This window comes from Schistocerca serialis, chromosome 6, assembly GCF_023864345.2.
Source record: "Schistocerca serialis cubense isolate TAMUIC-IGC-003099 chromosome 6, iqSchSeri2.2, whole genome shotgun sequence".
Lineage (NCBI taxonomy): Eukaryota > Metazoa > Arthropoda > Insecta > Orthoptera > Acrididae > Schistocerca > Schistocerca serialis.
Genome location: NC_064643.1, coordinates 647,589,144 through 647,614,263, shown reverse-complemented (window position 1 = coordinate 647,614,263; position 25,120 = coordinate 647,589,144). Strand labels below are relative to the sequence as shown.

Below are 25,120 nucleotides of genomic sequence, written 5' to 3'. Positions count from 1 at the left end.
ACTCCTGTTGAGAAAGTATTCTTTTGTATGGCTTTTTATAATTTTTTTCTACAAACATCAACTAAAAATTTGCTTCTTTTTTTTTTTTTTTTTTAAATTACAGTATTTCCCCTGATCAGGTTGACTTAGGAAGTGAAACAAAAGAAAAAAGGTGCAACCAGCAGAGCCGATCCCCCCTCCCCCCCCAATCCCTATCCCTATCCCTATCCCTCTCTCTCTCTCTCTCTCTCTCTCTCTCTCTCTCTCTCTTTCTTTCTGTGTGTGTGTGTGTGTGTGTGTGTGTGTGTGTGTGCGCATGCGTGTGCGTGCATGTGTGAGAGAGAGTGCGCGCACACACTTGTCTAGTTCTTTTCACCCTGCATCCTGTCTACTAATTTAAGCAACTTTCCCACATCAATTTCTTTCACTTAAGTTCCTTCACTTAAAATAAAGAAACTGATGTTTTGAAAGGTCAAGATTCAACATCTTTGGCTTTTCATATTTCTGCCAGGTGCATCCAAATTGTGACAGTTTCCACAATAGGTGAGTGAGTATTATTTTTCCATTTTACTGCATTTTGAGTTTACAACTAATGCTATCTGTGGCCTCCAAAAGAAAATAAGACAGTAAGCTCTAGATCTTAAAAAAACTAGTATGCCAAATGAGAGAAAAAAATTATTGTGATAAATATGGAAGACTTATTCACGCAACTGGAGTAATGTGGAGTGTCTCAAGCCTGCATTTTTTCTTACTGCCACAATTACAAACGACATGACGCTTCTGTAACAGTACTGCACATCAGCACTGTAACACGTGCACTGAAGAAAGATCATCTTTTCCAGTTCTGATGCAAACAACAACATTAACTGCTGTATTTCCAATCACTGATCATCTGATTTCCAAATTGTGCACACACGAACATTATTACTTATGTACTCTAAGAAGATTCTCTGCAAGGTGGATAATGGGAGCATTTGAATCAATAAAAAAAATGAAATTTTCTAAACACTTTTGAGTGCTTTTCAGTTGATACCAATTTCAGCTAGCAGTCAAACCAAGAATTTTGTGTTTGACATGTCAATAATTAACATGACAAGGAGACAGAATGGCTTTAACTTCAAGAGGTAGTACTACTGATGGACACACACAGAAGTACGAAAATACACAGAAATATAATAAATAGCATTACTTCAAACTCAATTACATGCAGTATTTCGGTGATCATTAGCTCCATATATTGCTTCTGCTTTTAAGTGTACACCCACTGAAAAGTATTTTCTGCTAGTTAGCTTTAGCAATACCATTGAATTTTTATAAATTCAGTTACGCCCACCAGCAACCTCACTGAGAGACTTCCTAGTGTGCACATGATGTAGCTGAACCATCCAAAATGAGTCACAGGAAATGACACACAAAAAGGAAGTAATTTGTGATCTCAGAAAGAGAAGGAGCCTGAGAAATGCAGAGTTCCCGCAGCCTCAAAAAGTAAGGGAGTACGATTCTCACTGCTGACTCTGCTGTGCTATGGGTGGCGTGCCCGCTACCCTGCGGCACTCCACTGCTGAAGGAGACACCAAATCAGCGCAAGGTGCGGAGGGACCAGGCGACGGCGAGGGCACGGGGGACACTTTGCACACTATCTGCTCACAGGCCGTCTCCTGTCGTCGCTGCTGTGGAGAATGATGATGGTGCAGAGGGGCGAGCAGTGGCACCGGTAGCGGCAGCTGGACGGAGCGTTCCTCGGGTGGCAGCGGCAGCAGCTGCTGTGAGGACTGGTGTGAATGCTGCACGTGGAGGAGCACTGTTCGCATCGGAGTGTCTTCCTGAGCCTGTGACTGTGAGGTTGACTGTTGCTGCTGGTGGTGATGCTGATGGGATGACTGTTGCTGCTGCTGTTCTTGCTGCTGCTGCTGCTGTTGCGGCGGCGGCGGCTGCTGCTGCTGTTGGTGATGGGGATGGTGGTGTTGCCCCTAGAGTCATTAACATTTTATATTACAGGCAAAAGCAATATAAGCAATTGATCTGATGGAATTACACTTTCCTTGAGACATATGCATCTCAATTCAATAATGACAGAAGCTGAAGAAATGAATTAAAATTTGTGCCAGGGCTGGGACTTGAATCCAGGACTCCTGCTTACTAGGCAGATGTGCTTACCATTACACCAATGTAGCAGTACAGCTAACACAGCTCCGAGGACTACTCTCGTCCGGTGCCTTCCCTAATACAAACTCCAATTCAGCCTTCAGCCCATTTTCCCATTCTTAAATCATCAGTATTGCCAAGGCTCTCCAGTTCTGGAATAGCACCCCCGCAACAGGGGGTACAGGTAGGATTTTCCCATCATGTACAAAGCTGGGGTGCTATTCCAATACCGGAGAGCCTCGGCAATACTGACAATTTAAAAAGGGGAAAATGGGCTGAAGATGTGAACTAAAGTTTGTGTTATGGGGACAATGGACTAGGATAGTCCGTGCAGCTGTATCAGCTACACTGCTACATTGGTGTAATGGCTAGCACATCTGCCTCGTAAGCAGGAGACCCAGGTTCACATCCCACCTGTGGCAGAAATTGTAATTCATTGCTTCAGCTTCTATCATTATCAACAATAACAGGTTATTTAAGCTCTTTGCTCTAGGCCTACTGATCAGTGACTACTATATCAAGTGGGCTTACAAAATACAACTTTAAAATGCATTTTGTTTGTAATGAGAAACAAACCAATACTTTTCCGACAAAAATTGGGCATCACATGAAACAGCAAAAATGAAACTCAAAATATCTGCCAAAACAGAAATGAAAATGTGTCCGACAATGCCCTTTACTACTTTGTTCCCCTGCTCTCCACTGAAAAGGTCCTTCAATGTTCCAAAAATTTTAAGCATTTTATGCAATATCTTCCTCTCCAGTATCCTGACAGTTTCATCAACTATTTTGTTACTGTGCAGGTTTCACATGCATGGATATGTTAGACCTGGTTGTATAAATGACTTATAAATGCATGTGGTTTTGAATTCTAATTTTAATTTCATTGTTCACATTAATCATTCTATCAAAAAAAGGTCCTGGATATTTCAATACATTTACTTCTTCAAATGTATCCACTTGGACTTTAACAATATCTTTGAGAATACATATAAGCACATAATGTTTTGTTGGGTTGAGGTTTAATTGCAAACCAGTTCTTCTGCGGTAACTAATTATCTGCTTTGAGAGAGCTATAATTTATTTTTGATTATCTCCTAAAAGAACTATTTCATCAACATAATTGTGTGCCTTTATTTAGATGTCCAATGGATCACTTTCTCTATTACTAGGATGAACAGATTTTGCTTTAGGAAATCTCCACATTTCGTATGAGAATGGATACTAAATACACCTGTAGTGAAATTTTTAATTTTGATTCTCAGTGTTGCATTTTTGATACACATTATGTTAGATTTATAAGCTTATTTTCCCATACACAATTAATACTGTTATATCTACACGTGAAGTTCAGCAGTGAAGTGTAAGAAAACTGCAGCATATTAACAGTGTTGTGTGGAAGAAAACAATCTGCAAAAACTAAAAGCTGATTTAATGCAATAAGCTGCATCTCAGATCACCACTGCATAGTGATTTGTAATCAATACAGGAATACAGTGTATACAAATTGTATTTGTATAACTTGTATAAGTAAAGACGGAGACAGATCTCCCCCATCACAAAAAGAGAAAGATTTATAGGACAGGAGACAAATTGTCAATTTATACAAAAAAAACCATTACACAAAAATAGATATTAAAAGCGTTAAGAAAGAGGCTAAGATAAGAGGCAGCTTCAGAAAAAACTGCTTTCTTGCTCTATACCTACTTAATTTGCATATGGAAGTTGCAACATAGAGAATCGAAATTAACAGAAAAAGCATAAATATAACAGTACAAAGATACTGTGGTTTTAGATTGAAATGATGCTACTATAATTTTAGAAGACTCAGAAAAGCATATGAATTACATGTCACAGATTTTCGTGGATGCTATAGCCAACCACACACTAAAGACAAAAATAAACAAAAGAAAATACATGTTGACAGAAAAACTAAGAAATCTTTTGAGAAGCAACACCAGACCACACAACTGAAGAGGATGAGGAAATAATACTTCTGGGCAGTACAGTACAGGACGGCTACAGAAGCCTAACAGATTTTAAAAGAAGAATCACAATGAGCAAACAAGCCTTCAAAAATAAGTGTAAATGATTAACAGTCATCTAGGTACAAAAACTTGGAAGAAATCTGTCAAGTCATTTCTTAGTAGTGTTTTATTTGTGAACTCTTGGAAAGCACATGATTCTTTATTCTGCCGTTGACCACATACATAAAAATAGGCTCTCTCAGATACAATTAAAATATTAAAGTTAATGTTCACATTACATGTCCAACAGAACAGACACCAATCGTATCTATAATGTATTGTGTGAACTCCTATGGGAATCAGAAATTTGTGAGTAGGGGGTTAATGAACGGGTCTCATTGCAGTGCACCAAGTGGGAAGTTAGGAATTTGAGTCCGACAGTAAGTGTGTCAAGATGGCCGAGGTGGTTAAGGCAACCATTCTGGAGAAGAAGAGCATTTGAGACTACTGGTCTGGCACAAATTTTCAACTCTCACCGTTGTATTTTCGCAAAGCCATACAAATTCTGAACTCTCGCTGTTGCATTGTTGCAATGCCCTGTGCAGCTGGAGGTTATTGTTTCCTTGCTATCTCTTTCCCATCCGGTTTCCTTTCCATTCCTTTCACCTCAATTATTCAAGCAGGAAAGGAACCACTCAGAAACAGCAAAGGTGAGGGTATGCATGGGAGTAACGAAAAATCCTGGGTAGGAAGGAGAAAACTAATGAGACAGTGTGAAAAGAAATCAATACAGAAGGCAGGTGATTGGCCCCATACAATAAAGAAACACCTAAGTGATTGGCTATAAGATTTGGGGCAGTGATCTCTGAAAAAATATCACTGACTCAAAAATCCAGAGAAGAAAACAAGGAGCAAGCTCAGAACATGAATACTGAAGCGAACTGGAAAAACTACAAATACTGTGTATTCACCCAGCACAAAGCAAGTGTGTGTGTGTGTGTGTGTGTGTGTGTGTGTGTGTGTGTGTGTGTGTGTGTGTGAGAGAGAGAGAGAGAGAGAGAGAGAGAGAGAGAGAGAGAGAGAGCTCAAAAAACTAAGTTGTCTAGAATCTAGTTTATGGGCCTGTTGATGACTCACCGCCTCTACTACTTGGTGAGGTGTTACTCCTAAATTATTTACATTCTGTCAGAACTTCCTATATCTTATTGATACACATATGGATCAACTCTTTAAAATATTTTTAAGAGAAGTGGATTTCCCATTGTGGAACCACATCCATCTAATAAAATACACATTTTTGACAACTGGTCACATAACAAAGTCAGAAAAGTCTGTAATTAGACAACTCAAAACTCCTTGTTTGAACAGAATGACAGATAATGTAATATATTCGTAAATATTCATACAGAGTATAGTCCACAACTGCCCAGATTAAGAAATAACAAATTTAAAATTAGAGATGTATGAATTTGGATTGTTTGTTTGTTCAAAATGAAAATCATCCGGTATGTAACACTGCTCACGATACAGCTACAATGGATTAATTGGAGTATGGATAGAGTATGCACACACACACGCACGCACTCTCTCTCTCTCTCTCTCTCTCTCTCTCTCTCTCTCTCTCCCTCACACACACACACACACACGCGCACACACACACACACACACACACACACACACACACACACACACACACACACACACACATATTTTGACCACCTGATTAACAGCATGTTGGTCCACCTTTGGAAAGCAATACGGCCGTGATTCTGTGTTGCATGGCTCGATAGAAAGTTGCACCAGATGTCTACGCGCAGGTAATGCAATTCCTGTAAATTACGAGCTGATGGTTTGCAGGTGCTGAGCTGGCACCCGATAGTATCCCACCCATGTTCCGTCGGGTACAGATCAGACAAATCTTATGGCCATTACATCAACATGAGTTCACTATGACACCCCTCAACGTAATGTGGCTTGATTCTGGCCTTGTGACACAGTTATCCTGCTGGAAGGAGCCATCATTATCAGTGAAGACATACAGCATGACACTAAATGAAGCTTGGTGTGTAAAATTCCTTGGGATCCAGTTGCATAACAAGTTAAAATGGAGTCAACATGTGGATAAACTAATCAAGAAACTCAGTTCAGCTTGTTATGCCCTTAGAAGGATCATACACAGTTTTGTCCTAAAGAAAAGAGTGTTGGCTTACTTGCATATTTTCACTCCTTTGGCTTATGTAGCTATCTTCTGGAGCAGCGCACCTAATGTAAATGAAGTGTTTATTCAGCAGAAATGAGCAGTAAGAATACTGTGCAATGCAAATAACTTTACATATTGCACAAGCCTGTTTAAGGAGTTTCGAATTCTTACACGAATTTCCCAATATGCTTACTCCTTAATGGTTTTGTGTTGATAATAAAAATCAGTCTGAACTGAACTGTGATAGGCAGTGTTACAATACAAGACAAAATGTAATTTTCACGTAAACTTTGCCTCTTTGTCCAGGATTCAGAAAGGAGTTGTATACTCTGGTAGTAAGATATTCAACAAGCACCTGTTTAACATTAAATAAAAAACTGAGAATTCCTACTAATTCAAAAGAAAATTAAAAACATACCTCATTAACCATTCTATCTACAAATTATATGAACATCTAGATTCAGAGATTTGAAAAGTCCAATGGAATCCATCTGAATGTCCCCCACAACATAAAACTGTCCCCCCTGCCATTTGCCCATGGCAAGGTGCACGTTTTGAGCACCATTCATCTGGATGACTGCCCATCCAGATTTGACCATCAACATGGCTAGGTATGGAGCTGGTTATCAACACACACAATTCTGACAGCAGTGAGTGCTCTATCAACATATTTGACACCTCCGTGCCATACTGATACAGTTACAGCTCTATTTTTTGCATGGGAATGTCTTTTCTGTGAGCTTACCTCCATGTTTTCAATGGCCAGATGGCACTGTATCATACGAAGGGGCTTCATAATTCATGTATTTGATGTTATGAAGAAGGCAGTATAACAAAATTAGTAATCAGGACATATATCAAATGCAATCTGAGCAATAAAACTTCTATTTTGGAAGCTTTTTTGCATAAATTAAAATATTTATTAACTGAAAGATGTCTGTCTTCACATAAGGATTTCTATTTACAATTATTTAAGGTACTTTTTTCCAATGTACACAGTTCCAGTATTTTAGAGGAAAAAACATTTATTTATTATATCTGAAGTATAATATTTAATTTTTATATAACTATTGTTTTTGTGGTGTGGTTTCATTAACATGAGGTTTTGGGAAGATAAAATATTCTGGAGGTAACACTGATGTGTAGCAAGGGGAAAAAAAACACACACACACACACACACACACACACACACACAAAAGCAGTGAAGAGGGGCACAAAATATGATTCCTATTGAAAACACTATTAATATCAAAATAAATTATGACTGCTGAAAGTAGTTCTGTCCTACGCACAGGGCAACTGGAGCAAGACCTGTCTCATACACTCACCCAGTGCATCCTATTTCCATCGTAGGCATGTTCTACCCCGTCAGAAGTAGATCCACATGTGAAAGCTGCAATGTCATGTTTCAGGGATTGGTCTTTTTACGTGGTACCATGTCAGGGCATGGACCACGAGTACCTTGATTTGGGGAAAATTATCACTAGCATAAATGTATGATGACAGACTTCTCAGAAGTAAAACAAACTCCAACAGTGAACAGACAGGTCACACTCAAAAACTTCATGCTCAAAAGCAATCATGGAGTGTCCATACCATCCAGAGCTAGCACTTCATCAAGAGGGTACAGAAGCTATTACCCCATGTTTACATCTGATCACCATACGTCACAAAAGACAGTATGCAAGAATGCTCAAAGCACAGAAAAAAGGTTGTCTGGAGTGACGATTTGTGTCACGTGTGAATGTCAGGGTACGGTGAAAGTCAAAAACAACATAAGGAATGCATTCTAGCTGTCAACAAAACACTATTTGGACCGATATTGGAGGTATACAAGGTATATCAAAAAGAATCATCCCATTTGGCATGTCTATATTTCAGAAACTAATAAACATTTGCAATGAATTTTGTTTTTTGATGAACGGGAATCTCAAAAAGTTGTATTTTTTTCATATCTTTTCATAGGTGTTCAATATAGCCCCCTTGAGATGCACGGCATATGTCAATGCAGTATTCAAATTGTTCCCACAATGTAGCGAGGATGTCTTGAGTTACAGCTTCCACAGCTGCTGTTAAGCGATGTCTCAATTCATTCATTGTTGTTGGTAATGGGCCACATAAACAGAGTTTTATAAACCCCCACAAGACATAATCACATACAGTTAGGTCCAGTGACCTTTGAGGCCAGTAATGTAAGGTGAATCATTTGGTCCAGTGCAACTGATCCATCATTCAGTAATCCTCTGATTTAAAAATTCCAGCACTTCCAGGTGCCAGTGTAGTGGTGCCCCATTCTGTTGGTAAATGAAGTCATTCGAAGCAGTCTCCAACTGTGGGAAAAGAAAGTTCTCAAGCATATTGAGAAATGTGCTTCCTGTAGCAGTGTTCTCAGCAAAGAAAAATGGACTCTACACCTTTTCCCATGAAACTGTACAAAACACATTAAATTTTGAAAAGTTCCTTTCATGTTGTACAATTTCATGTGGTTGTTCCATACCCCCATATTCTCAGATTATGACAGATCACCTTCCCATTTAAATGGAATGTTGCCTTGTTACTAAACTCTGAGCATGGAAGGAAACTGTCATACTCCACCTTGCCAAGAACAAAAACCACAATGAACTCCACACAATGTTGTTTGTTACCTTCACGAAGAGCTTGCAGTAGCTGAATTTTGTATGGTTTCATGTGTAAACGTCAACGCAACACATGCCAGATGGACATTGGAGGCATGTTGAGCTGTCAAGCTGCATGGCGAATGGATTTCTGTGGACTGCTTGTGAAGCTGTGGCGGATGCATTCGACATCTGCATTAGACACTCAGCGACTGCCCAGCGATTTGCCTTTACAAAAACAACCTGTTTCTCAGAATTGTTCATGTCATCATCTAATGCTCTGTGCTGTAGGAGGACCCACACCATACATAGTACGAAAGTATTACTGACCCGCACTGCGCAAGACATAAAACATAAAACGCTTTCTGTTGTCCCGACACCATTTTTACTAGAACTGAAGTGGGCACACCACTGCTACGTCCTAGCAGGAACCATGTAGACCTTCCCAACAGTACAATGTTCACGCATGTATCTCAAATAACATAATAGTTACGACTTTTCTGATACATCCTGTATTTACAGAGAAAACATTGGGCCTCGATTTGTCTACCATAGGCTTTCACTGCAAAACACTGCATTGGCTGACTATGAGATTACGTGCATCTGTTTACTTGCTATGGCACTCTGCAGACGACATGTAACAACAACAAGACATTATATTAACCTGTCACTCTGAACTGAGTCATAATGGTTTGAGTAATGTTCCACAAAGACTAAGGAACCTGCCTGCAATAATGATTAGTTTAAATTTCCAAATTATCCACTTGACTTTATGCTGTACATTGCCTGCTTTACGCCCTGATACAGCAGCGACTAGTCAATCCACTAATTTGGTGGTCCTGTGGTCAAATTGTTGATGGCAGCCATGTAATGCAAGTAAAAGATCATTAAACACGTAAGACCAGGGAAATCAAAGTAATACGGTATGCTAAAATACAGACTTATATTTTATGTAATTGGTTTATTCAGCAAGATTTAGTTCATCTGGTAAGAATGTCCCGTTTCCAACCTAACTAGCAGTACACAAGTCATGGTAGTCTCCACTTTGCTCAAATTACTAAATGCTTTTATACAGCAGTTCTTTTAACCCAAAGCTCTGATGCATATACCAAAGTCCATATAGTACAACAAAAAATAGCCTCATGCTCTGACAGCCAAAGTCACAATCACAGGTATCTACTCATAATCCCTCACTTGGCTGCACTCCGGATAACGAATAACATAAGTCTCCAATGGTCATAACCGAACATCCATTCTCACATTAAAAACCCAAAATCAGCCATCTCTCTCCAACAGGCATAACATCACTCTTTGCCTTTCGTCTTCCAGCAGCTCCCAAGAGCACATCTGCACCACCATGTCCACCATTGTCACCCCAACTTTAGTTAACGGTATCTCAAGTAGCTCCCCGTCACACAACGTACTTCTTACAACACTTTGAAACATCATGTGCAATTGAAATGGAATGAAGGTGAACTGAAAAGTAAATATGTATAGAATTGGTGCACCAATCCTACACTAACAATGCTCCAATTAATTTACATATGTTGCATGAAACATTATTTGAGACCGTACCTACTGACACTAATTACTATTCCTTTAAACACAGGTGTATGATTTGTAGAGACAAAGATACACATTCATTACACTTTCAAAGATGTACTGTAACAAGTCAATTTGTTAAACTAATTTGTTACACTATCAACTACATACAACTTCATTTATAAGTGCATGTGTGGAGTACTTTCTTGTATGACACAATGTAAACACTTATCATAATAACACATTTAATAATGGTATAATTTACATGCTACTCATGATAATGGCTACTAGGCAATGCCATTATCTATCATTATGTCTGCCTTGTAAGACAGCCTTGTTTGTCATTTACAGTGTGTGAATGTTTATAGTGTAGAGTCCAGTTAAGATTGTAATTATAGTTCATGCTAATGTACATAGGACTGCATTTCTTGGACTCACATATAACCCTTAAGCTTACAGCAATATTCCTTGTCTCATTCTAAGTTATTAGAGTATTCATTCTGTTCAGAGTCTTGGTATTTCCAAAGAATACAGCTTCACACACAGTTGTTAGCAGTCCTCTCAATATTCACCTGTTGGTGCTTACCACTTAAGGCCAGTCCTCATTCCTGTTGATCCTTCCTTTGTTTGTAGGCCCTCGTAATGCCGACCTTGATGGAACCCATTACTGTCTGCCAACCCCCTGTCCATATACACGCCGCACAATTAACAGTTTTCTACAGTTATTTTGTGTTGGATGTGTTTACTGAAAGGAAACCATCCCTGGTGTTCTTCAGCAGCTTAAAATAATGGTTATGCTCCTTTAAAACTCTGGTCTTTCCACAGTACCTGGTATGGACTGTCTCTTATTATTTATGGTTCTGCGCCTTACCACAGCAGTGGAACCTTTCCTGATTTCCCCAGCTTTAAAAAATAACTGTTAACAGGAGGCTAAGGCTCTCTCTCCAGCCTTGTCATGTTACATTCTCTGGCACCTTTGTGCCTGTGTCAGGTCTTACACCTTCTCTGCTTACCTCATCCTCTCATTGAATTGTTTTATTGTATTTTTCAACCCTATAAAATAATTTATTTTCAATCTCTTGGAATTTTTCTACCTTACATTGCTCTTTATCCCAATTTATTCCTTATTGTTTCTGAAACTTGTCTCCTAACCTTTGATCTAAGACTTGCTTTCAGTATTATTGATCTAAGACTTGCTTTCAGTATTATTGATCTAAGACTTGCTTTCAGTATTATTGATCTAAGACTTGCTTTCAGTATTATCCATTTTATCAACTGTGAAGAATTTATGTTCCCTTGGTCCCCTAACATTATGTACACTTTGTCTGCCTTGCACTACTGACAACATTTGGTGAGAATTTCTAAATGGCTTAAATGCAGCAGTCTTCTTTTACTGTCAATTCTTAAATAAGGGTTCTGAACTTGAACAGTTCACAATAATTGAGTAGTTATGTTTGAAATACTACCTTTCATTAGGACATATACCTCACCATAACTAATGCACTACCATTTCTGATCACGACAGTTAAGAAGTGACTGCAAATGAGCAGATGACTTGTGATTAGAAAGATTTTAGAAAAACAGTTACCACTGGCTCATTATTTGTAAAATTAGGTTTTATTACTTCACAATTACAGCAAAAATTGTACCCCCTAATAAACAACCAAATACAGTTGCATTACACTCATTTGTGTGGACACTACATGTACCACCACCAGACTTTTTTAAAAGATCCTGGTGAAGCTGTGGAATTCATCTGACTGCTAAAAAGCAGTAATTCTGCAAACTATGATGGCCTTTCAAGCAGAATCCTTGCCTGATCGGTTCTTGTGTATTGCTCGTCAGTCTGGATCCATTACCAGATTGGATCACTAGAAAAAAGAGAATTGCATGTTTCATTAACGGATTGTTTAGCAAAGGCATGAGTGTGAAGGAGATGTTAAACTAACTCCAATAGGACATACTACAAGACAGGTGGTGTCCATCATGAAGAGCTTTGCTGGTCTTCCCACATACATTTCACAAAATTATGGATCGGAGCATGGAATGTCAGATCCCTTAATTGGGCAGGTAGGTTAGAAGGCATCAAGGGATCACTAATTTAGAAATGGAGGGCAGCGTGGAGGGTAAAAACCGTAGAGGGAGACCAAGAGATGAATACACTAAGCAAATTCAGAAGGATGTAGGTTGCAGTAAGTACTGGGAGATGATGAAGCTTGCACAGGATAGAGTAGCATGGAGAGCTGCATCAAACCAGTCTCAGGACTGAAGACCACAACAACAACAACAACAACAACCCTGAGGAGAAAATAAAATAAATGACAGTTCATACAGAGGCCTCTCAACAGTTGTTCTTGCCATTGTTCTTGTTGTGCCATTCACAAATGGCACACTGATGGGGGAAATGATAGTGGTAGCATAAGGAACCTTTGCCAACACACCACACAGTGACTTGAAGAGTATAGATGCATAAAATCTTATGGAGACTTGTTAGGATTACTTGTAATCATGACACACAAACATGTTGCAGTATAAGCCACCTATGGAAATGGAGATAAATGAACCATCTCCAATTGCAGACAATTTTTCTTCTTCCAACTTTTTCAACAGTATTTCAGAAAGTCAGCTACAATACAACACTGACTCATTTTTCTGAGCAGAAAATGGTAACATCCTCTCATTTTGGTTTTCATGTGGGATTCTCCAAAGAGAAAGTAATGCAAGACTTCACAAATTAAATTCTAGAAGAAGAACAAATGCAAGGAAAATTATCTTGTTGCTATATTTTCTAAAGTTTGATTATATGGAACACACAATTCTATTTGGCAAACTAAGGTTTTATTGGATTAGTGGTACCCTCTTGCATGGATGAAATCTTACCTCCACAACAGAAATCACAGAGTTACAATGACATATTGCAGCACATGAAGCGTCAAACTAACCACAAAATGGGAAAAGTGTAGGGTTCCACTAGGATTGGCGTTGGATTTATTCAAACATCCGTAGATGGTCTAGCATGTGTGCTATAACACAACCGCATTTTCTTGGGTCCAAACTCAGCTTTATCCAGACATGGCTCATGTGACAGTTGAACAAGATTGCAACTTGTTCTGGTTCACAGCTAACAGTAAAAATCCTATCTTGCAAAGACTCATATTGTACCAAATCATACATAGAAGACAGACCTGTTAGTCTAAAGTAATTGTCAAATACTAAGTGAAAAACTGTGTAAAATTCGTTGGGGGTTCAGCTGGATAACAAATTCAAATGGAGTCAACAGTACTCAAGATCAATTCACCATGTTTTGCTCTTATAACTTGGATAAAATAACTTCATGATTGACAGACTGTAGTGGAAGGACAATGTTACTGGTGTACTGCCTGTCATGCTAAATAAGAGCCCCCATGTGTCTACAAAATAGGCAACACAGCAAGTACACGGCACTCAAGAAAGAGCTACAATTGGTTGCCGGCCAACCCCCATCACTAGTCTTGATGAAACACTGATCACAATGTTATTTTAATCAAAGTATAAAAGTTTCTGACGTAATGTTGCTCTATGAACAAGAGTATTAACTTACTTTTAACATTGTCAGTCCTTGTTGTCTTATGGGATTACCTTTTGGGACAGTGCATCTGTAGTAAATACAATGTTTCTCTACTAGAAGGGAGCTGTAGAATATTGTGTCAAGTATATGCTAATAACCCTGTATGTAACACTTGGATATGTACCACAACACCAGGCCAATGGTGCATGACACTATGAATATTCCACCAATGGCATCTGTGGCAGGCTCACACACCGCCCTGCCCGCTCCTGACAATGTGGCCGAAGACTGGGAGATTTATGAGTAGCGGCATCGGCAATACATCCTTTGGTGTCACTGATGAAAACAGGCATAAGGCTTTGTTCCTTTCTTGGATTTCTCCTCAGTTCTACCAGCTGTTGCTTCAATTAGCCCTGCTCCAGAAACCTGTGTTGCTTTCACTCAATGAAATGTGTGGATTGTTGTCAAATTATAATTGTAGATGCACACATGTCATTGCACTGCGTGTAGCATTCTATCATTCTCATAAACAGCTCCAATAGTTCTACTGGGCTTGGGCAGTTGAACTGCCTCAGTCACAAATGTCAGTTTGTTAATGCTGCTCATCATGATTCCTATGCTGGTCCTATGGTCCATGATGCCATAGCTTGGTTGGTTCCTGACAAGAGGGTGCGTCAATGTGCATGACAAGAAGGTGCGTCAATGTGCATAACAGTCCGACAATTCACCTTTAGCTGAAGTGTTAAATATTCGTTAATCTTTTGGAGTATCTTGTGCTGCAAGTGATCAGATTGAAGCTTGGTGTGGCATTAGCACAGTGCCTCCTGTTTACGGTCAGCAGGCATCCATCAATTCTCGGGGGGATGACGACATGGCACCCATACAATTGCAGCCTCCATGCTGCACAGGACAGTAATGTGCCAAACAAAAACAAAACAACAACCACAGCAGTGGCACTACTCTGCACTCCCATCTTGCCCATACTGTTTCATGCAACATGACAGGGCTGTGTGCCTAAGCGCGGAATGACTTGCAACAACTGTAGTTAAAAAGGATATATAGCATCTGTGTGTTGTTCTAACAACAACACTCAGATGCTCATGCGGGCATGAACACGGATGTTAATTGTGTGTGTCTCCAGTGCTTCCACACCATAACAAACAATTTATCAATGAGCGAGTGATGGACAAAATTCTCAGACTGCAAGTGGACATGGGTTCAACATGACTTTCTGAACTCACAAACCTATGTGGATTTGAGATCTCCAGTATTGTCTCTGGTTACTCAATGTTTGATGGGTTACAACAAGGAGCAAATTCCAATTTTGGGGCAATTTATGTCTTCCACTATGTATACAGCCGTTGTTCATTCCTTGACATTTTTGGTAGTTGATGATGCTGACTCCGCAACACTGATTGGTCTGCATGCTTTCAATGCTTTTGGTTTTTCCATTTCAGAAACATGCACCTCATTTCCGACCAGGTCCCTTACCAGCAGTTAGATTCTCTGTGTTCTGAGTTCTCATCTCTTTTACCAGTTAAAGCAGAATTGGACAGGCTGACATCGTCTGGGGGTCATACATCCTCTTACATCAAGTTTCTTTAAAGTTTCAGTTAATGCTCCATGCTCCATCTATCATTGACACCTACCCGAACGAGTTACTGACTAAACTCGCAAAGAGGGGGGGGGGGGGGGGGCAGCTTTTCACGAAAATTGATTTATCTGAAGCCTACTTACAGGTTCCAGTGGATGAGGATTCTAAATGGCTACTTCTAATTAACACACCCTTCAAGTTGTACCAATATCAGTACCACACTTTCTGAGTGGCTAGCTCCCAGTGATTTTTACAACTGACGATGTCTGTTCTGGGAGGTATCAGCTATCTCGATGACATTGTCATGACGGGGGTGAATCTATGAAAGAGCATTTATGCATAGGGCATACACGTGGACAAGGAGAGGAAAAAGAAAGAGAGAGAGAGAGAGAGAGAGAGAGAGAGAGAGAGAGAGAGAGAGAGAGATTCCCAGATTTCACAATTAAAAATACACTTTTTCCTGAGTGAAAGTACATTTATTTTCATGTTAAGTGATAATATATTTTCCCTTGGAGCTAAAAGAGGGGGGGGGGGGGGCAGCTTTTCACGAAAATTGATTTATCTGAAGCCTACTTACAGGTTCCAGTGGATGAGGATTCTAAATGGCTACTTCTAATTAACACACCCTTCAGCTCCCAGTGATTTTTACAACTGACGATGTCTGTTCTGGGAGGTATCAGCTATCTCGATGACACTGTCATGACGGGGGTGAATCTATGAAAGAGCATTTATGCATAGGGCATACACGTGGACAAGGAGAGGAAAAAGAAGAGAGAGAGAGAGAGAGAGAGAGAGAGAGAGAGAGAGAGAGAGAGAGAGAGAGAGAGATTCCCAGATTTCACAATTAAAAATACACTTTTTCCTGAGTGAAAGTACATTTATTTTCATGTTAAGTGATAATATATTTTCCCTTGGAGCTAAAAAAACTCCCCTACCCTTTGAATGGGAAATGTTTTATACACCATTGTGGAACTTCCTGGAACTTTAGGAAAATCCAGCAAAAAACAATGCACTTTGGAAAGATCTTTGATAGCGGCACAATATGTACGATGCAAATTTTCATATTGTGACTAGGGCCTCCCTTTGGGTAGACCGTTCATTGGGTGCAAGTCTTTCGATTTGATGCCACTGTGGCGACTTTTGCGTCGATGGGGATGAAATTATGATGATGATGATGATGATTAGGACAACACAACACCCAGTCCCTGAGTGGAGAAAATCTCCCCAGCCGGGAATCGAACACGGGCCCTTAGGATTGACATTCTGTCACTCTAACCACTTAGCTACTGGGGGCGGACATTTTCATATTAAGAAAGTATAAAAATTAATTTTGCCAAATACAGCATGGTAGCTTCTGAAGCATTGAAATTGAGTTTGGGTCACGTGATGTGCTTCTGTCAGCCAATCACAGGTAATGTAACATAATCTCACCAGCCAATGACAACAGATATTCAGAGCAATATTCAGAGCATAGGACATGTGATGTAGTAAGCTAAAAGCAACATCATTGTTAAGAAGTGTGAACACACAAATAGGAAAAGTTAATGGCTTAAATTAATATATGTAAAGTATAGCTACAAGAAACTTTCACATATAATACTGGTTGTCATTTTTGCCATGTTTTCTGAAGGGTATGGTTAGGCAGGGTCCTAGAGCACAGTTTAAATTGCAGCAGCTGAATACTTCTAGCAAGCACGTTTCTATATTTCACTGATGCACACCAATCATTTTATAGGTTACCTGGCTGAATACATGTTCCGCTACGCACTTTGACTTTTCCATAAAAAAGCCAATTATGTGTGAAATTCCTCAAGAAATCACTTCGCACTTTTTTTTAAATGGATAATTATATTTTTTGCCATTGTTATGGCATAATTTGTAAACTATGAAAGAACTAAAATAAATATGAAAAACTAATTCTGTAGCTCAAATCCTTTTTTAGCAAGAGTTACCCAAGATATATCAAACATAAATAAGTAAGTAAAATTTTAAATAATGGCAGAAATGGATGGTCTTCTGGGCCCAAAATTTTTCTAAATGGCTCGTCCTCAGTGTCAAGTTTTGAACGAGAGTGTAACGCTCTGTGATTTAATAAATCCATCACGCGTTCTCATACATAATTCATCTTGTGTAAAATGAAATTTACTTTGAAAGTAACGTTTTTCAAACTACCCTTCGCAATATTTTCCTGCGACCAGTAAACAATTGTGATGTCACACTCATCGAAGTGAGGCCCACAAGAAAGATGCATCAAAAGCAATTTGTTGTTATAAGGTATTGCATAGTCTTCGACAAATTTTGCTGTTGGCAGATGGTTGTGTATGTGATTTGTTGTGTTATAAATGGCACATTTTCTCGGCAACTACAGTTTTATTTTCATGTTAGTCCCTTTCTCATGTTTTCTTGCTGCAGTAGTGTGCTAAAGTAAATGATAAATAAAACAATGAAAATTCCTGGAATTATAAAAAATTCCCAATTTCTCCCGGATGAAAAAATTTCTATGTTTTTCCCGGATTTCCGGGGGCATATCTGCCCTGATGTAACTTACGCATCTTGTTCACTGTCTTATATACTGCAGGACTGAAATGCAACTTTTTCAAGCCACAATTTTTTCAGCCATCCAAGGTGCATTTGGGGTTCGAGGTTTCTCAGAATACTGTTAAGCCTTTATTCCATCATGTCACCATGGTCAGAACTCTGCCTCAGCCTACAAATGTCAAACAACTCCAAGCACTTTTACGTAAAATTGCATACTATTACAAATTCCACGAGCAGCCCCACTGGTCCATACTCTCCCCAAGTTGCTCCACAAGAATGTTCCTTTTCAGTGGACAACAGCCTGCAAGCACAGGTTCATGATTTTGAAATCTAAATTACATCTGACTCCTTGTTTGGCTACTTTCTACCTTGGCCACCACCTGGTTTTGGCTACAGACGCCTCTCAGTACAGCCTCAGCCATTCTTACGCACCAATATGAGGATGGTTCTGAATGTCCCATAGCTTACGCATCAAAAATGCTCAAATCCGCTCAGCAGCACTACTCCCAAGTTGAAAAGGAAGTGTTTCCTCGAAAAGTTTTATGCATTCTTGCACGGGTCTATGTTCCACCTCATTACGATCACAAGGCCTTGTTTTCACTGTTTAATCCTTCTTCTTCATTGCCTGACTAAGCAACAGATCGCCTCCAGCATTCTTGTACGGATCTACGTTCCACCTCATTACTGATCACAAGGCCTTGTTTTCACCGTTTAATCCTTCTTCTTCTTCATTGCCTGACTAAGCAACAGATTGCCTCCAGCAGTGTTGATTCTTGTTTCTGTCTTGCTACAACTATGAAATTCATTTCTGGCCCACTGCACAGCATACCAATGCCAATGCTCCATCCCCAGCTGGCCAGATCCTACATTTGATCAGAATGAACTCCTTTGTATTCACTCAGATGTTGAGGTACAACATAGAGTGGAAGGGTTTCCTATTCATCACTCCCTTTCAGTATTTGACAGCATTGTTCTCTTAGCGACAGATGGGCCTGTCAGGTAGGGTGGTGATCCCGGCCGCCCTACAGCAGGATGCACTTCATCTCCTACATCAGGGGCATTGGGGTCTCACGTACCAAGTTATTGGGCTGTTGGCACTTGTTTTGACCAAGGATCATTGGTGACATTGTACATCTTGTCACTGCTTGCTCTCAGTGTGCTACCCAACAGGCGGCACCACACGTGTTGCTCTCTCTATGACCCACATTGCAGGATCCGTGGCAACACATCCTTGTTGATTTCACAGGACCGTTCCTACATTCTTTCTGGTTTCTGGTTGTTGCTATTGATACTTTCTCTGAAATTTCCATAGGTTATCCGTTGCCCTTTGACATCAGCTGTGGCTACAATTCAGGTCCTCTCCAAAATTTTTCCTACTGACGGATTGTCTTACACACTTGGTGATGCACCCTGGAACCGACATTATCAACTGCTCTAATAACGGTCCACAGTCTCAGACCTTCCACAATTTTTGGACCGATCCAGGCATTTGCCACTTTACTGATCCCGCTACCCTCCTCCAATCCAATGGCAAGGCAGAACATCTCGTTTGCACAGGGACACACTTCTCGAGTTCCTACAGTTTTATGCCAGTAGGGCATCTGAGGCCAGCCACAAAGCTCCATGGTCGCCAGTCGTGCAATATTCTGCATCTCCTCATGCACCCCACAAACGACCATCGGTACATTCCTCGTCATGGTTTGCTCCTGGCTCAGCAGTTTGGGCCAGGGGGACTGGCTGCCGAATTAAGTGGATTCTGGCCACAGTCCACAGGTGCTGAGGCTGCCACTTCCATATAGTGCACACGAATGATGAGCTGGTGGTGCACCACCACGACCGACTGTATGCTCATCCCACAGTGAGGGCTGCAGATCCCCCACCCATGCCCCCTCCCTCAGCACCTTTTCCAGCCTCACAGAATGTCCCTGCTGCAGGGGCAGAGCTGCCCTCCCTGTGGATGTTGCTCCCTCCTGTCTCTCCTCTGGGGTCCAGCCACCTGGCACCTGCTACCAGGCATTGCTGCAATGCTTCACTGCCACTGGTGATTCCGCCTCTGGCTCGGTTGATGCCTTCGGGTCCTTCCACACTGCCGTCCCTGGCACCTCTGACCAAGCTGCTAGTGCCTTCACCATTGGCACATTTCCACCATGTTGAGGAACCAGAAACAGAGATAAGACCAGTGCCCTTGTCCCTGGGCCCCACTTAACCCATTCAGACCTGAATTTTTTCTGGAGGATGGAAAATTTTTCTTTATGTGAGAATAATCTTAAGTGATTTTGTTAATGATTTTAGATGCCAGCTTTATACAAAAATTTGTCCTCATTTTCAAAACATATTTTGTACACTTGACTTCATTTTATGGACTAAAATAACTAATCACAAAATATTCTCTGTTGTAATAAGTAGTATAATGAACATTCCGTAATTACCAAGCAAAATAAGAATTGCATATTCAGTTACACAGTGGAATATAATGAATCAACCACATCCGTGTATTCCGGTAGTCACAAGCTATTGCGCACTGCTGCATTGGCTTGCTGATATTTTAATAGTGGGGCCCAATAGTTGGCAGCACTTGTGCCTGATGAAAAGGCTGAACATTCACAAATGTGTATCTCAGGTTTCCATTGGGAAAAAATACTTTTGTTGCAGCTAAGAAACAGTACAAATTACTGTACACAATTGTAGCCAGAGGGTCTGAAAGAGTTAAGGTTCTTCGTGGGGGAATGCCCGCCACACATGCCATAACTGTGCCACTTCTGGCCCTACTCACCAGTTCCAGCTTGGAATCTCTTACTGCCACCACCACCATCGCCTGTGGTGTCTACCGCACAGGTCACAGATATATTAATAGTCACCCTGAAGCTTGCATCAGAGAAGTGCCCTTTCCCCATGGAGGGAAGGGGTGCTATAACTCTGAACATAATCAGGTATGCACTGCAACACTACACGGCGCACTACACTTCGAATATTTCGCCAACGGTATTTGCACAGGATGGCCGTCATAGGGAGTCTGCAGTGGGCCACTTGACTTGTGCACACTGCACGGCATCTGCTGCGCCATCTACCAGAGCCCTCTTCTTAATAAGTGCTGTGGCTCTGAGCACTATGGGACTCAACTTCTGAGGTCATTAGTCCCCTAAAACTTAGAACTAGTTAAACCTAACTAACCTAAGGACATCACACACATCCATGCCTGAGGCAGGATTCGAACCTGCGACCGTAGCGGTCTCGCGGTTCCAGACTGCGGCGCCTAGAACCGCACGGCCACTTCGGCCAGCAATAAGTGCTGTGAAGCAGGCACTCGCTCGGGTACTGTCTTCTTACTTATTGTCAACAGCAGCTTGTATCAGTACCTGGATTGTTTCTACATTTGTGTCTATACTCTCAATTGTTCTTTTGAATGTGGAAGACAAAAGACGTTTGGTTCATAATGGCCATACTGTTGTTCATGTCTTGAGACCGTAGATAACTGCATATTTTTCAGTAAGGATCTGGCAATTTTCTAACTCACTTCTCTGCACATATACAACTTACTCATTTCTATCTCTGATAATAAAAATGAATTTCAGCTAAACTATTATTTCCAACCACTTTAAAATACTTTGCCTTCTCTTCTAGGGTTCAGAGAGGAATGGATTTCTGTACTCTGGTGCAAAGGCATTCACCAAGCTAGTACCTGACGAAGCAAGAAACTGTCAATCCCAATAAGTTCAAAAGAAAATTAAAAACACAAATCATCAGCCACTCCAACAGGTTATCTGATTATTTAAACTGAAGTCAAACAATGGAAAATCCAGGATGGAATGTAACAATACGAGGAAAGGAAAGTTGCAGTATAGTAGATATGCCAAGTCGCGATAGGCACAATAAAAAGATTCACACAATCACAGCTTTCGGCCATTAATGCCTTTGTCAGCAGTACACACACACACACACACACACACACACACACACACACACACACACACACACACACACACGCAAGCGCAACTTGCACACACGTCTGCAGTCTCAGAGAGCTGAAACTACACTGCGAGCATCAGCACCAGTGCATGATGGGAGTGGCGACTGGGTGGGGGTAAGGAGGAGGCTGGGACAGGGAGGGGGAGGGATAGTATGGTGGGAGTGGCGGACAGTGAAGTGTTGCAGTTTAGGCAGAGGGCAGGAGAGGTGGTGAGGAGGGGGGAGGGGATAAGTAGTGGAAAGGAGAGAAATAAAAATAAATTAAAAGACTGGGTGTGGCAGTGAAATGAAGGCTGTGTAGTGCTGGAATGGGAACAGGGAGGGGGCTGGATGGGTGAGGACAGTGACTAACGAAGGTTGAGGCCAGGAGGGTTATGGGAACGTAGCACATATTGCAGGGAAAGTTCCCACCTGCGCAATTCAGAAAAGCTGGTGTTCGTGGGAAGGATCCATATGGCATAGGCTGTGAAGCGGTCATTGAGGTAAGGGGTATCATGTTTGGCAGGATGTTCAGCTACAGGGTGGTCCAATTGTTTTTTGGCCACAGTTTGTTGGTGGCCGTTCATGCGGACAGACAGCTTGTTGGTTGTCATGCCTACATAGAATGCAGCACAGTGGTTGCAGCTTAGCTTGTAAATCACATGATTGTTTTACAGGTAGCCCTGCCTTTGATGAGATAGGTGATGTTAGTGACCGGACTGGAGTAGGTGGTGGTAGGAGGATGTATGGGACAGGTCTTACAGCTAGGTCTATTACAGGGGTATGAGCCATGAGGTAAGGGATTGGGAGCAGGGGTTGTGTAAGGATGGATGAGTATATTTTGTAGGTTCAGTGGACGGCGGAATACCATGGTAGGAGGGGTGGGAAGGATAGTGGGTAGGACATTTCACATTTGAGGGCAGGACGAGAGGTAATCGAAACCCTGGCAGAGAATGTAATTCAGTTGCTCCAGTCCCAGATGGTACTGAGATACGAGGGAAATGCTCCTCTGTGGCCGGAATGTGGGACTTTGGGAGGTGGTGGGAGCCTGGAAAGATAAGGCACGGGAGATTTTTTTTTTTTGTTCAAGGATGGGAGGATAATTACGGTCAGTGAAGGCTTCACTGAGACCCCTCGGTATATTTAGAGAGGGACTGCTGATCACTACATATGCGACTACCACAGGTGGCAGCTGTCGAAGTGCAGGTATTGCTGGTGGTTAGTAGGTTTGATATGGATGGAGGTACTGATGTAGCCATCTCTGAGGTGGAGGTCAACATCTAGGAAGGTGGCTTGTTGGGTTGAGTAGGGCCAGGTGAAGCAAATGGGGGAGAAGTTGTTGAGGTTCTGGAGGAATGTGAATAAGGTGTCCTCACCTTCAATCCAGATAGCAAAGATGTCATAAATGAATCTGAACCAGGTGAGGGGTTTAGGATTTTGCATTTTTAGGAAGGATTCCTCTAGATGGCCCATGAATAGGTTATAGGATGGTGCCATGCAGGTGCCCATAGCCGTACTGTGGATTTGTTTGTAGGTAATGCCTTCAAAGGAGAAGTAACTGTGGGTGAGGATATAGTTGGTCATGGAGACTAGGAAGGAGGTTGTTGGCTTGGAATCCATAGGGCGTCTGGAAAGGTAGTGTTCGATAGCAGTAAGGCCATGGGCATTAGTAATGTTAGTCTACAGGGATGTGGCATCAATAGTGACGAACAGGGCACCGTGTGGTAAAGGGAAAGGAACTGTGGAGAGTCAGTCAAGGAAATGGTTGGTATCTTTTATAAAGGAGGATAGGTTCCGGGTAAAAGGTTGAAGGTGTTGGTCTACAAGAGCAGAGATTCTCTCAGTGGGGGCACAGTAACCGGCCACAATGGGGCGTCCAGGGTGGTTGGGTTTATGGACTTTAGGAAGCATGTAGAAGGTGGGAGTGCAGGGAGTGGTAGGGGAAAGTAGAGAGATGGACTCTGGGGAGAGGTTCTGGGATGGGCCTAAGAAATTGAGTAGTGACTGGAGATCCTGCTGGATTGCTGGAATGGGATCACTGTGGCATGGTTTGTAGGTGGAAGTATTTGACAGTTGACGGAGTCCTTCTGCCATGTAATCCTTGTGGTTCAAAACTACAGTGGTGGAGCCTTTGTCTGCAGCTAGGATTATAAGATTGGGATCAGTTTTTAGATGGTGGACTGCGGTTCTTTCTGCAGATGTAAGGTTAGTATGCATGTTGAGGGATTTTGGGAATGATGGTGGGGCAAGATTCGAGGCTAAGAAATTCTGTAAAGTTAACAGGGGGTGGTTTGGAAGCAGTGGGGATGGATCATGGTTGGATGGAGGAGTGAACTGAGTTAGGCAAAGTTCATTATTGGTCTTTGGTTGAGTCTGATTGGTCGGGTTGGTGGCGAAAAAGTGTTTCCACTGTGGGGATCAGGAGAAGAAGAGAATGTCTTTAACTAGTCCTGCATGGTTGAATTTGGGAGTGGGGTAAAAGGTGATGCCTTTGGATAGGACTGATATTTCTGTTGGACTAAGGCTTCTGGAGGAAAGGTTCATGACTGCGTTGCGGGTCTGTTTAGGTTTTGAGTTCTGTGTGGTGGTGGGAGGGAGTTTTGGAGGGTGGAGTAAGTGTAGTAGGGCTGTGAGACAGGGTTTGTCAGCTATGAGGGGTCGTGGGGGAGGTTTGGAGGTGGTTGTAGAAGTGGTGGACAGTGGTACTCCGAGGTGGGAGTAGGAAGTGAGCAGGATGGAGAGCTTTTTGAGGTGGCATTGTGTATGTTGCCCAAGTTCCTGCAGGGCAAGAGTTTCAATGTGTGTCATGGGTTACAGGAATTTGGGATTACATAGCAGGAGAATTTTGCGGATGGAGAGAAGGTACTGCAACGACGATTGGGCTTGGTTGATAGGGTTTTGCAGAACTATGTTGGTGAGGGTTAAGGATTGGCAGAATCTGAACAGGTGGAGGTCATTGTGAAAGGAGGGGTGGCAACCAGAGATGGGTAATTTGATGGTAAGGCCATTAGGGGGGATTTCATGAGCCAAATAACAATGCAGGAACAG

The 25,120-nt window shown here is 41.4% G+C and overlaps 1 protein-coding gene across 1 annotated transcript in view; it reads right to left on the bottom strand.

Annotated features, from left to right (window-relative positions):
- Positions 1–1,024: 1,024 nt before the first annotated feature.
- The window catches only part of LOC126485012 (transcription factor GAGA-like), a 93,180-nt gene continuing 69,084 nt past the window's right edge, over positions 1,025–25,120 (bottom strand). The window contains exon 6 of the mRNA XM_050108617.1: positions 1,025–1,949. Coding sequence (XP_049964574.1) covers positions 1,482–1,949 — 468 coding nt within the window. The 3' untranslated portion in view covers positions 1,025–1,481. The remainder of the gene's footprint in view (positions 1,950–25,120) is intronic.